This window comes from Pituophis catenifer, unplaced genomic scaffold (genome assembly GCF_029215685.1).
Source record: "Pituophis catenifer annectens isolate HBS135680 unplaced genomic scaffold, rPitCat1.0.hap2 SCAF_1, whole genome shotgun sequence".
Classification (NCBI taxonomy): Eukaryota; Metazoa; Chordata; class Lepidosauria; order Squamata; family Colubridae; genus Pituophis; species Pituophis catenifer.
This window is the reverse complement of record NW_027256881.1, coordinates 296610782-296625507: the sequence shown is the minus strand read 5'-3', so window position 1 is coordinate 296625507 and position 14726 is coordinate 296610782. Positions and strand designations below refer to the sequence as shown.

General features: G+C 36.0%; 1 protein-coding gene across 1 annotated transcript in view; it reads left to right on the top strand.

Annotated features, from left to right (window-relative positions):
• Window positions 1–14726, top strand: part of SEC23A (SEC23 homolog A, COPII coat complex component) — a 35144-nt gene that overhangs the window by 4374 nt on the left and 16044 nt on the right. Inside the window, exons 2-9 of the mRNA XM_070940591.1 lie at window positions 2943–3179; window positions 6074–6131; window positions 7936–8022; window positions 9578–9814; window positions 11115–11194; window positions 12500–12644; window positions 12974–13132; window positions 13621–13736. Coding sequence (XP_070796692.1) covers window positions 2959–3179; window positions 6074–6131; window positions 7936–8022; window positions 9578–9814; window positions 11115–11194; window positions 12500–12644; window positions 12974–13132; window positions 13621–13736 — 1103 coding nt within the window. The 5' untranslated portion in view covers window positions 2943–2958. The remainder of the gene's footprint in view (window positions 1–2942; window positions 3180–6073; window positions 6132–7935; window positions 8023–9577; window positions 9815–11114; window positions 11195–12499; window positions 12645–12973; window positions 13133–13620; window positions 13737–14726) is intronic.

The following is a 14726-nucleotide window of genomic DNA, read 5'->3' as shown; positions in this document are numbered from 1 at the left end:
TGTCTTAGTTTGTTGAAGTCAGCTCTCTTAAAATCTGGAACACTAGTCCTTCTTCAGTTACCTTTGCATGCAGTATGGTGAATCCTTATATGATACGGTCACTCTCTTCCAAAGTTCCTACAATTTCCACTTCCTCGACCACTTCATCCCTATTAGTAATTATCCAGTGTAGTTGATCCTTTAGTAACCTCTCCATCTTTTGGGTGATATGTATGTTAGGAACCTGTCAGGGTAAAGTTCCTCTTTACTACAGTATGTGTTTCCTGGATACTTCAACTAACTGATTTATAAAAAAAAGTTCATCTATTTCTTCTGCTTGGCTGTGTGGCTTGTAATACATACCTATACAATGTCATTTCTTTTTCCCTTGTATTTACATGTACCTTAAACTTACATTTTTAAAGAGTGAAAAAAGGCAACAAGAAAATTATGCAATATCTGATTTTTTCAAATATAAAAGTACTGTATCAGATTTTAAAATCTGACAAATTAAGATTTTATGTACTTTAATAAAGAGATTGAAAGACATGAATATTAACTGTGTGTAACGTATTCCATGAGGATTTGCAGAAAAAACAAGTTATACCCCAAGGGACTAATTTGTAGTCATCTGTTTTCCAGCTTGACTAGGCATATTGAAATAGAATTAAATATTTTTTTCAAAGGGATAGCTGAATATGTGCAGAAGGTTGTTTCCTGGACTTTGAATTGATTACAGTAATTGTTTGACTACAGTAATAAATAGACATATAGCTGATAAATATGTTTAGAAAGAATTAAGTCCATGATGTAGTGGTTGATGTAATGGTTTATTTTTTATTTATTAAATTTCTATGCCATCCAGCTCTCCTACAAGGGACTCTGGGTGGCTTACAAATTATAGAAAAAACTGAAAAAAAATTAAAAGATTAAAATAAACTGACATTAAAATATTAGTAAAAACTGCACTAAAAACTGCAAAATCTCCATTCCTACCCCATTCCAGGGGAAGGATACTGCAAAATCCCCATTCCCTCCCCACTCCTGGGGCCAGGCAGAGGTGGTATTTGCCGGTTCTCCGAACTGCTTAAAATTTCCGCTACCGGTTCTCTAGAACCTGCTGGATTTCACCCCTGGTTCAAAGATAACCCCGTGTAGAGCGCATTACAGTAATCCAGCCAAGATATGATTAGAATTTGAGTAACCATGCACAGGGCCCCAGGATTCAGGTAAGGATGCAACTGGTGCACAACGTAAAGTTGCACAAAGTTGCACAAAGGCCATCCTAGCCACGACTGCCACCTGCCTTTTGAGCAGGAATTGTGAATTGTGCAAGTTGTCCACTGAATCAGTCTGGGGTAGTGCAAATCCATGCAGAGTTAATGAGTTAATGATGATAAATCACCAGATCCAGAGATCCCTTGCACAAATTTGAAATTTGATGGTAATAAAGTTTAGTACAGTGGCCCCATTTTCTGCTTAAAAGTGAAAAAAATAGCTGTATTAAACTTCTGATAGCACAACTATTTTGCTGAAAAATATCCAAGAAACTGAAACAATAACTGTATCACGACTGCAGTTCATCTATACATAATTTATTTTTCCCTTAGTAGTTCCTCAGAAAGCAGCCATGACATGTAAAATCGTTACCTACCTGCTTCTAGGAAATTTTAGATATCATCAAATATCATGAAGCTCAGTAACTCCTATGACCAGCATTTTATCCTACCTTTTCCTGATTTGTACTTCAAATGCCTATTTGATTAAGACATTCTTACTTTATCTTAATATAATACCTAGTACTATTGTAGTTAGATAGTTGCTTTTATTTAATTCATTCTGTCCAAAAGAAGAGGTGGGCTCTGGTTTCTGCTTCTATTGCATATTGCTACTGAGCTTGCACTAAATAGTTTCCAAGTTTTGTGTACTATAACAATTGTCCTTGGTTAGCACATAAGAATGTATGATGTATACTGCAGAGTAAACTAGGTTGAATTTGTTAGTTTAAATCTCAAAAGAGCCTTGGTAGTACAGGGGTTTAAGGCATCCTGTTATTAAGCTGGTTATTAAAACCAGCTGCCTGCAATTACTGCAGGGTTCGAATCTCGCCAAGGCTCAAGGTTGACTCAGCCTTCCATCCTTTCTAAGGTAGGTGAAATGAGGACCCAGTTGTGGGGGCAATAAGCTGACTTTGTATAAATATACAAAAGGATGAAGGCTATTGCTGAGCACATTGTAAGCCGCCCTGAGTCTTCGGAGAAGGGCGGCATATAAATCAAATTAAAAAAAAAAAATGCAGCAGTTCTTTTAGGCTGTTTTCAAATGAATGCAAGTGATAACCATGATAATTTGTCAAAATAAGATTTTTCAAAATGAAGCTACATAGTAGGATAACACCTACTATAATTTCAGAATTGCTGTAATGTTTTGGAGTGAAACCATTGCTTAAGGTACATGTGCTTGTGCATTTGGAAATGTCCAAATTTGCATTTTGTTAAGCAGTGAAATAGTTACTAAAGAGAACAGAGACTCCTAATTGTTATTCATTTTCCTTCTATAGTTTTATGGATAGACAGGAATTTTCATGGTTTCCAGATGACTGGTAATGAAAGTACATGAATTCCCTAAATATAGAAGTCACCAACATTTATGGCTTGGCGGCTTGACTGGGGGGGGGGAGGAGAAGAGGGAAACTGGGCTGTGGGAGTGGTGGGCTAGTGTATACGCAACCCTTGTGCAAGTGGTGGGCTGGCAAGCATGTGCCGGCCCACTGCTCACACAAGTTAAGCTGTGAGTGTGCATGTTCCGGTCAGCACCTCATGCAGCCCAGTTCTGAATAGGCCAGGATCCAGTAGTGGGCCCATGCCTGGGATTTGAGGACCCCTGCCCTAAAAGTATTGCATTGCTTTTAATTTATCCTCAAGAACTTGCATGGTTAAATTCAATATATCTTTTCGCTACAGATACAAGAGCTTCAAAATGACAACCTTCTTGGAGTTCATTCAGCAAAATGAAGATAGAGATGGTGTTAGATTCAGCTGGAATGTGTGGCCTTCCAGTCGTCTTGAAGCCACAAGAATGGTGGTTCCAGTTGCTTCTCTGTTCACACCACTAAAAGAGCGTCCTGATTTGCCTCCCATTCAGTATGAGCCAGTTCTCTGCAGTCGCACTACCTGCCGTGCTGTTCTAAATCCGTTATGGTAATTCCAATAAATATTGTTGGTTTTGCTGACATGTTATTAGTCTTGTGATTAAAAGATTGCTTTGTCCCAATTTTACCAATTATGAGCAGTCAGTCTTTGTATAGCGTTATAGCTGTTTCCTAGAAACCCAGGTGCTATGTACTGTTACGCAATTTGAATAACAGAGCTTATAGAAAAAAATGAAGTTGGGGCAGATCATTCAAGAATGACAACACATTCTCAACCCAAATATTACTAAACACAATAAGCCTATTAAAGTACTTACGTAGTTGAAAAACATATTAAATGCATAAGTAATGCAAATTTAGACTCATTTTGAAAATAAGTGAAAACAGCTTGAGGGATAAAAGATGAATTGAGGCTGAAGACTTATGAAGACAATGGAACAAAAGGATGACCGTCAATGATGAAGAAGAACAGATGCAGGATTTAGATGAATATGGTCACATCACATGCTTCTCTTGTAAATAGCTGCTTATATGGCTTTAAATAAGATTAAAGTGCATGGCCTGCTATTCTCCTTTCTGCACTGTCTTCTAACCATTGCAAGTTCTTCCCAAATGCAATTAGAACTGAAGCAGAATGCTTTTTTATGGTGGCTTGCTGGACAGTGACTTTACTTGACCTTCATCAATAAATTGTTGCAGTTCTTTGGTTGAAAATTACTTTGCACGAGATTGAAACAGTTCCTCTAAGTCCTCTTCCTCCACTGTCAAACCCAGCCTGCTGAGTGAGAGCAATACAGTTTGCTTTTATTTGGAAAACACTTTTATGTGGTCAACCCCTTTCAAATTATACATAAAATCAGAAGGTCCACCAAGCACTATGAGAATAGTCTGTTTTAACCTCATTTTGAGCTTACAGAATAATACAAATTGCATTCTTTATGTTGAATTGCTGCAAAAATTGAGGAACTGTGCATTTTTATCCTCAGTAGCTGTGATAGCCATCTTATATAACAATGTACAAAATCAACAAAACTCTGGAATTTTTGCTGCTTTCCTTGGTAGCTCCTTGATTGGAGTATAACTATAGTAGATGCATAGGTGGCAGCCTCTCCCTTCACTAGCACGACTTATGTTACATAGTTGGCTTATGAAACATACTGCAAGAAGCAACCAAACTCAGAGACCTCCAAGGACTCCATAGTTTAGCCCTGAGCAATATATTCTATTGATAGCAGTAATTCTCTGATTGAGAGGTTGGAAGAGTATTGTTATTTGAGGAAATAAAAATAGGATTTTAATTTTTGGTGAGAGCTCAGTAATGGCCAAAGGATGATTTGATGTACAGGTAGTCCTTGACTTACAACTATTTGTTTAGTGACCAAAGTTACAAAGGCACTGAAAAAGTGACATGACCATTTTTCACACTTAGGATCATTGCAGCATTCCCATGGTCAAGTGATCATAATTCAGACGCTTGTCAACTAGTTCACATTTATGATAGTTGCAGTGTCCTGGGGGGGGGGTATCATGTGATAACTTTTTATGACCTTCTGACAAGCAAGGTTAATGGGGAAGCCAGATTTACTTTACAACTGTGTTACTAACTTAACAACTGAAGCGATTCACTTAACTGTGGCAAGAAAAGTTGTAAAATGGGTCAAAATTCACTTAACTGTCTTGCTTAATAACAAAGTTTCAGCTCAATTGTCATAAGTCGAGGAATACCTGTATTGTCCAAAACAATTAGATTAATAAAATCACAGTTTTGCTCTTATAAACACTTCAATTTTGTTTTCTTCAGTTTAAGATATCCTCAGATATGTTGAGTAGAAGTTTAAATTGCTGAGCACATTGTAAGCCGCCCTGAGTCTTCGGAGAAGGGCGGCATATAAATCAAATTAAAAAATAAAAAAAATAAAAATAAATAAGGTCTGCTCTATCTTTTACCCCTTTTTAATGTGTCTGATATAGACACCAATGACCATATCCATTTTGGGGCTTAGTAATTGGTTGCATGATAAAAAGTTACAGGCTTCAGTTTCAGGTTGCTAGTTTAAGCATTATAGTCAATCTATCCTTAACACCTTTGAATCCTTGAGCTTAAATGCTTCCTTCCCTGAAATATCAGTTTGTGATGGCTTGTTTTCCAATGAAAACCAATTGCATCAAAACAATATTTGAACAATGTATGTATAGTCTTTGTAGTAAATTATTTTTTATTATTGCAGAAAATACCCTCAGCAAAAAACTTCCTGTTATCCTCTCAGCATTTCTTCTGATTGTTTCTAGTACTGCTAGTAGCACACACAATGTCACACATTTCATTTATTTCAAAAGAAGTTTGAACATTTCAAAATAATTCTGTGATGCTAAAGCTTTTCTGTTTCTTTCTCTGCCTGAAATTTTATCATCAGCATGTTTCTTTGGTATATTTTTTTCAACTAGTGTACTCATTTGGAGGGGGGAGAAGCACAGCTGAGCTGTAATAATACTCCAAAATTGAGGAGAGAGCTGCCATAGACACTAATAAAGTACCATATATGTGGTAACTGATTTGAGTAAACAGTGAATAAAGCAGCTAACTATTGTGTTCAAGTGATTATAGCTTGCTATGTTCATTTGCCATTTGTGATTGATGCCATATTGAAACTCAGGAAAATTATGTGTAAATCATGCTATGCAAACATTTTTCTCTTTATCATCTGTATATGAATAAATTAGTATTGCATAAACGTACTACAATATATGAGAACTGATTCTACAGTGAACTTAGCCCAGCAAAAACTAATTAGAGAGGAGCTAAAATAGAGCATCCAAAGAGTCAAATTTAATAAGTTTTGTTAAATAAAATCTAGAGATGAAAGTATGTAATCTATATTCAGATTTGAGCTTGAAACTGCATTATCTCATAATTTATTGAAACATTTAATTTTATGTTTGTAGCCAGGTTGATTATCGAGCAAAACTATGGGCTTGCAATTTTTGTTATCAGAGAAATCAGGTAAGTCAACACTTATATTTGTCCCAGCTATTCTAACATTTTTTTTTGCTTTATTAAACATACAGATATAGTGATAGCATGGTAAAAATAAAAATAATGTGAAAATCATTTTGATGTTATGTAGAAATGAATCAATATTAAATCTGAAATAATAGTTAATGAGCAAATGTTGGGTAAGTAAAGAAAAAGGAACTGTAAATCCTGGAAAAGAAGTGTCTTTTTCTTATCTTTGTTGAAAAAGGATTACATTTTTTGACAAGCAAAATAGTATTAGTAATTTTTTATATGTCAAATGTAGATTAATCTTTCTGATAATCTTTACTTAATGACCATAATTGGACTAGAATGACCATAATTGGACTAGAATTTCCATCATTAAGCAAAACGGTAACTAGGTAAAGCACCACGTAACCACCCTTTAGTGATGGCAGTTCCAATCGTAGTTGTTAGGCGAGGACCATGCCATCATTTGGCAAGGATCTCCTGCCTACTACACTCATTTCTGCTTCAACTCTTCCCATCTGTTCATATCTCCATCACTGTCATTTTGGCCACTCTGCATTTTCTGGTCTTATTCCTATTCTCTAGTTGATCTTCATTATCTTCTTCCATTTGCTGCTGGCTTAGGATCCAGGCACTGGGCACGGGTAAAGACCCGCAACAGATCCTTGCCTGCTGAAGTGAGCTTGCTGAGCCTGTCTGATGGGACAGCAAGGCATGGTGTGTTCCATTACCAGGCGAGGCAAGAAAAGTTACAGTGAAAGTGGAAGCAATGAGGGAGGTGCTGTTCAAGATGACAACAGAATTAGACGAAGCTGAAGGCTAGGGACTTCCTGGAGGTGCAGTGTGTGGAGGCAGTCCTGGAGAACCAGCCTGCCAGGCTTCAGCAAGGAGTGGAGGCAAGCCTACTGTCAACCTAGGCGCGGTCCCTCTGTTCTCTCTTGGCTCAGCCTTCCTTCTGCAAAGCCTTGCAAAAGACTAGCAGCTTTCAGTGCACTGAAGCCCACAGACCTGTTCTCCCAGGGCACTTCTGAGATATGCTCTGCTGCTCTTGTCCCTCCACTTCCTCCAGTTCTGCTGTCACCCTGAGCAGCACTTCCTGCATAGTCTCCACCTTTACCTGGGGAGCCACCTCCTCTCCTGCATAGCCTAACAATGGAGAGTTCCTCCCTTTGCCACCCTGCTGTCTCTTCCCCTGTAGGGCCTGGCAAACTCCCTTCAGCTGACAAGGCTCTGTCCATCCTGCTGCACTTGCTGTGTATATCCCAGGGCTGCACTCTTGCCCAGCTCCTGCATACTGGCCCTGCAGGAGGAGGAAGAAGACTGTGAAGGTCGATTGGGGGTAGTGGCACTGTGGGGGGGCGAGGTAGCAGGAGTATGTGGCAAACAGCAGGTGATGAAAAGTGTAGAACCCAAATATTGATCATATGACTGTGTGGGTGCTGCATTGCCCAGAACTCCAAAGAGGGTGGTTGTAAGTACCATTTGTTCAATGACACTAACTTTGAGTGGTCACTGAACAAACCAAAGAACACAAATAGCAATTTGTTGTCAGCCATTCCGTTGAATCCAATCCTCGGCCACTCTAATTAATATCAAAATAAGTCCAAAAATAAATTGAGGACTAGCTTTCCTTATTGTGACGTGCACCCCAGGCTAAAATGATGAATGGTAAGTCTGAAAGATTTCAGGTAGAATGATATGGTATGAATATTAAGATGCACAAATAGAAATAAGGATAGTAATAAAATTCAGAATGTGATGTGTTAGGTTTATATGAACATTTCTGTCATTTTTCTTTCAGTTTCCTCCTACATATGCTGGCATATCTGAAATGAACCAGCCTGCAGAACTTTTACCGCAATTTTCTAGTATTGAATATGTTGTACAGGTAAATATGATTAAAAATTTAGAGGTGAATGTTGAGCTAGTGAACAATAGTAGAGGGAGAAGTTGTGATGGCCAGTATGGCAGCATATTATAACAATATGCATTATCGTTTGTTAATATAATGGAATAAATCAAAATTATGCTTTTCACTGTTTGGCATAATTTGATGTGGTATATCATAGAATGGTATGATTTATTTTGTAAGAACAGCATAGATACTTCTCATACCATTATAGATATTACCTATCACATTTGTTCTTAACACATTGAACAGTATAACAACATAAACTTGAATTGCACAGAAATATGCTCAAATTCTATATTTGCAGAACTCAATACATCTTTGTGAATATTTGTTTATTGTTTTTAAAAAAACCCTAACTATGAAAGAAGAATAGGAATAGGAATAGGAATAGGAATAAGAATAGGAAAGCAAAAAATCAATAATAGTTTTATAAATATTATAAAACTGAATAACATTTTCAAAGTAATCTTAGTCTATATATTAAGATGTCAATATAACAATTCATATATTATTAAAATCAAATATAATATGCAAGAATTAATGGCAAACAATGTAGTATATTTTTAAAATCAAGATGAGTGAATAATTTCTGTCTACTCTAAAAATTCTATCCTTATTTAGCAAGTCATTGAGAAACTCAGATACTAAAAGTTTAATGTTAGAAGAAATCAACACTTGATACAGTACAAATTCATATGTGGATTTATAATCTGGTAATGCTTTCCATGTTAAACTGGATAGTTCATTGGATAGTTTTCTATCCAATTTGTTTTTGTTTTAATGTTGTTGCATACTCCCACTCTAAACTTAATTTGCCATTGAATTATACACAATTTCCAGTGGGAAACACAGATTATTCTAGAATTGTAATCAGTTTGATATACTTTGTGAGAATCTGTGGTTTGGTTATTAATGTGAAAATAGTTGGGAAAGAGAATTCACTCTTCAGAATTTGTTTTATTTGGTTATAAATTATTTTCTAGAATTATTGGGCTTTGTAATATTCTTATCAAATAGAAAATGATGTGACTTGATTATAACATTTGAAACAATTTTTAGAGAATGAATTATATGCTATATTATTTATACAGGTAGTCCTTGTCTTACAATAGTTCATTTAGTGACTAATCAAAGTTACAATGGCAGTGAAAAAAGTGATTTATGACTATTTTTCACAGTTACAGCTAATTTTGCAGCATCCCTATGGTCATGTGACAAAAATCCAGATGTTTGGCAACTGGTTCATATTTATGACATTTGCTATGGATTATGTGATCATCTTTTGCGATCCTCTGACAAGTAAAGTCAATGGAGAAGCCAGTTTCACTTAATAACAAGGACTACCTGTAGTGCAGTAACAAACACTTAAATGTTTTAATTAGTGAAAGAGAGAACAAGCACTCCAAAATTGTTTTTGGCATTATTGGTCTAATAACACTATTGACAATGATCTGTATTACATGCTAATTTGTCATGGTTCTTTTGTGAATTAATAATATTAATATTACAATGTTTTTCATTTTACTTAAAGCGTGGACCTCAGATGCCTTTGATATTTCTTTATGTTGTTGACACTTGCATGGAAGATGAAGATTTGCAAGCTTTGAAAGAATCCATGCAAATGTCATTAAGTCTCCTACCTCCTACTGCTTTGGTAGGGCTTATTACTTTTGGGAGAATGGTGCAAGTTCACGAGCTTGGCTGTGAAGGCATTTCCAAAAGTTATGTGTTCAGAGGGACAAAGGATCTATCTGCAAAACAACTTCAGGTAGCTATCTGATATTTAATTTGATCACTTATTCTGTGATTGTTGTGTCTTGGAAAATAGAAGAAGAAATTGTCTGCTGTATTGAACAAAGTATTGCAGTTCAGAAGATAAAAGTGTATTTTCTGATTTTCACCTACTTTTTTTTTAAAAAAATGTTTAAATGGTGTTCTTAAATGTCAGGGGAAATGTTATAAAGTTTGAATTACCTGCCGAGTACTGTCAGTGTATCATGCTCAACTTTAAAGTTGCCACTAGTACTCATAATTTTCCACTTTAAGATTATTAAAAATAGTGGAAAGATATAATACAGATTTATTAAAAATTTGTAATGACTTCAATAACTATACACACATACATGGAGTCTAATACTGAAGTAGCAGGGTGTATTAGCTGGACCCACAGTCTCCATCTAGTCCGGCTTTAGAATCCTTTTCCTTTTTCTTCTTGAGACTTGAAAGCTCAGTAATGAGTGAATTGTATAAGCAGATGGGAAAAGAAGCCTTGGACAGGTATGTTAGAAACTCATGCTCAAACTTGATTCTTAATTATAAGGGGACATAATAGGATTCAGAAAAGGAAGCCAGATAACTGCTTGAAAATGAAAACAAAAAGCTAATCTTACTAATCTATATTAAACTTCAAGATAGCAACATAGAGGTATTAGCATAGCAATGAACTGCTTAGGCAGAGAGCTAAGTATCCTTAAACAAGGCTAGACTATAGATTACTGGGGAGTTAGAAAAATGCACTTTTCTTTTTTAATTCAAGATATTCCAAATTGGGTTATGGATGGCAGCTCTCTTAGTCAATAATGCTTGTAGGTTTGTTTTAAATAAGCACTGTTGATATAATGAACAGAAGGAATAACCTCAAGGAGTAAGAAGAATTACAACCAAGGCAATGGTCAGATAAAAGAAATCTGAATCTGGGGCAGAAATGTAATTTCAGAAGGCATCTCCGATATTATCCTCTCTAATTCACATGAAGAAAAAAAGGACAGAGGAGGAAAGCACATTCAGACTTGCAAGATTCTGTTACTATAACCCTGTAATAAAACCCTACTACTATATTGTCTTGCATGTCTTTGATCCCCAAGTTTGGTCTGTCTTGGAGATCTTCATGAGAATTAGGAAAGATCATGTCTCAAATTATATTTTTGCGTCAGATTTTTTAAATCTGACCCATGTTTTGATTACGGCTCTTCCTCTCCTCAAGGTTATTCTTTCTGCCAATTTCATATGGGTAGTTATTTTGAGTGATTTGCCAAATATATAGCTGTTCTGTTATACACTGTTCACAGGAAATGCTAGGACTTACAAAAATCAATGTATCACAAGTGGGTCGTGGTCCTCAGGTACAACAGCCACCACCATCTAACAGGTATCAATTTTTATTTTTTAAAAAATGTACTCTAACTTTACACTAAGTTCTGCTTTGTTATGTATTACTCTATTTTATCAGTGCTGAACCCTTATGAACCAGCATTAATCCTCTTTTTATTTATTTATTTATTTTGGCTAAGAACCAAAAGGATTAGTGTAGGCTACTAACAAAACAATATATTATTTGGTCTGGTATGTGTTGATTTCTTGAATAACTTGGGTTATATCCATTGGTGGTATGGTGACTATGAACTCCTGAGCTGACCCTGTTTCCATGCCACCTGTGAGCAGATTGTAGTCTCCAAGAACTATAAACCTTGGAGACTTTACTGCCAGTCTGCTGAAAGAATTTAGCAACTCAGATAGGAATTTTGTTGTGGTGCAGGGAGTCTGGTATAACAGCAACAAGCCAATTACTCCCTAGAACCCAGCTTCAACCAGAGTGTGTCACATCTGTTCATCTGTGGAACAGGATAACTGAAAGTCTTCAGTCTCATGGATGACCAACTGCCACTCCAACCCATGTCACCCCACCTGGGCTTGTGGCTGATACCAAACTTGACACGTAGGTGGTAATATCATTGAGAGAGAAATTCCTCCCTCCCAAACCATCCAGGTCTTGGTTATACATGTTAGATCAGCTGCTTCATCTTATGGTGGATGTGCATGATCTTACTGCATACCAACTTGGTAACAGCAAGTCAGCAGAGTAACAGCAGACAGAGCCCAAGACCTCAACAATCCCATGATGTGGACTTATACTTTGAAGGCAAGATAAATCTTAGTCACTGACTTCACCATTCTTGCAAGCAGCCCATCCTTAGCTTCTCTCCATATCTTCCTCTTTTAAAGTGTGTGTGTGTGTGTGTATGTATATATACATATAGTATCTTCTTCCAAATGATCAGCATGTTAAATAAATACAGATTGAGAATTCCATCCTGTCATGAATTATGATCTTTTTCAGTTGTGCAGTAGATTACAATTTTACAAGCTTGATAACTGCAGAATGAATGTAAATCATATTTGAGAAATTGAGATTGTAGAACAGTATAGTGCATATTTTCCAAAATGAAATCCAAAATATTCTCATTGGCATTATTCTTTTCTTTTCCTTTGACCCTCTTACTCATTGTCAAAACATTCTTTAGAACAGATTTTGGGTGGGAGACAGGTGTAGGTAAATGGGAAGAACTCATAGAATGGATTTCTCCTTTTGTGAGGCTGAATTTTACCTCCCAGTTGAAAAAAAGAAAATTTTAAATAATTTCCCTAAGAGCAAAACTGTTTTTATTCTTTCTAGATTCTTACAACCAGTACAGAAAATCGACATGAATCTCACGGATCTCTTGGGTGAACTGCAACGAGATCCTTGGCCTGTTCCCCAGGGGAAAAGACCTTTGCGATCTTCAGGAGTGGCTCTTTCCATAGCTGTAGGACTGCTAGAGGTAACAAGTTATCTCTAATATAAGAAAATAATTAAGTTAATGTGAGTTTGATTTAAATTACAAAGATAACTCTTTTTAAAGATAGTAAATAATTTTCTGAAACATTTTCTTATCACAAGTATCAAATATACTAAAATTTGAGCAATAATTATTTTTCAACTTTACATATCTAATTTGGACAGTGAGATGGACAGCAAATTTAATAAATAAATAAATACTTGATACTGCAATTCCTTTTAGAGCATGAATAAACAGTTCTAAATATCAATGGAATATTTTGGGCTTCAGGAAGCTCATCTGTTTCTTGACTTGTATTTATTATCCTGCAGTGTACTTTCCCTAATACTGGTGCTCGTATAATGATGTTTATTGGTGGACCGGCTACCCAGGGGCCTGGGATGGTTGTGGGAGATGAACTTAAGCTCCCTATAAGATCTTGGCATGACATTGAAAAAGATAATGCCAAATATGTTAAAAAAGGTACTAAGGTAAGAGATTCAATAAATGCTACTTTTCATTTATGTTAGCTAAGAAGTGTGTTTGATACATTCCAAAATGATCTCGTCCTTAGATTATATATATTTTCCAGAATTAAAAAAGTCTTTAAAATGTTTACAATCTTTCTAACAATATTCTGAGAAACATTCTGACAGTTACAAACTTCAGATGGTATATTAAAAAAATTAAATTAATATTGATGGACAGTATATCAATTTATAATAAAAATATATTCCATGAGTTGTTTGTATAGCATGCTTAATAGATATAGTTTTGAATATTTTGTTGACATTTTTGTTTACCTTATGTAATCATGGAAAGAAATACAGCAAGTCAGTACTATCAAAATATACTGAGAAGGATTAAAAGGATGTAAATCATTTAATATTTATCTTTTTGTGAAAGAGCTGAATACCCTGTGTTAATGAATGGCTATAGAAACTCAAGTAATTTGGAAAAATTATATTTTTTTGTATAGCATTTTGAAGCTCTTGCAAATCGTGCTGCTACAACAGGTCATGTTATTGACATCTATGCCTGTGCATTAGATCAAACTGGTCTTTTGGAGATGAAATGTTGTCCTAATTACACGGGGTATGTAATATATGAAAGTATATAATTTACCGAAGAACTATTATTTCAATAAACCGTTAAAAACATTCACTGTATGTGCCAACTGGACTTGCATATATGAGCATATGTAGTTAGTATGCAAGCAAAAGCTTTTGATGATGAATAGACTTCATAAATATGATTTTTTTTTATTTTTTCAAAAGTTAAGTTCTATCATTTAATTCTGGAGCCCTATTAGCAGTGGTGAAATGTAAAATTTGTTACTACCGGTTCTGTGGGCGTGGCTTGGTGGGGGGTTAATGTGACTGGGTGGGCGTGGCCAATTTTTGTTAAAAAACGTTTAAAACCATTTTTTTCTACAACCTCTTCGGCTGAAGAGGTTGTAAAAGAAATGCTTTTAAAAGCCTCTGCTGATCCCAGCTGAACCGTGCGATCATCAGAGGCTTTTTTTTTTACTTTTAAAAGCATTTTTTCGGCCGAAGGGGTTGTAGAAAAAATGCTTTTAAAATTTTTTTAAAAAAGCCCCTGATGATAGCGCGGCTCAGCTGGGCATGGGGGTGGGTGGGCAGGGATTTTTGCTACCGGTTCTCCGAACCACCCGCTGACATAGCTACCGGATCGAGTGATCCGGTCTGAACCGGGAGCATTTCACCCCTGCCTATTAGGTTAAAATGTGCTCAAATTGCTAAATAGGATTTATGGGTATTGCTTGACTCATTTGGGACCGTCCACTCATCTCTTCCCCTAAATCTGTGTATCAGGTAGACATTGAATTTTGATCACATGACCACAGAGTTGCTGCAACAACAGTAACTTCAGGCATGATTTGTAAATCCATTTGTTCAGCTTCTTTGTAGCTTTGAATGGTCACTGAATGAATGGTTGTAAATTCAGTGGTATCTGCAGTGCTCTTCAAATGAATTTTATTCACCTGCTTGGTGAATTTTATTTCTTCACTAGACAACCCATGATCCCTTGGGCCATCGTTTCAGATATGTTTCCTTATTAGAT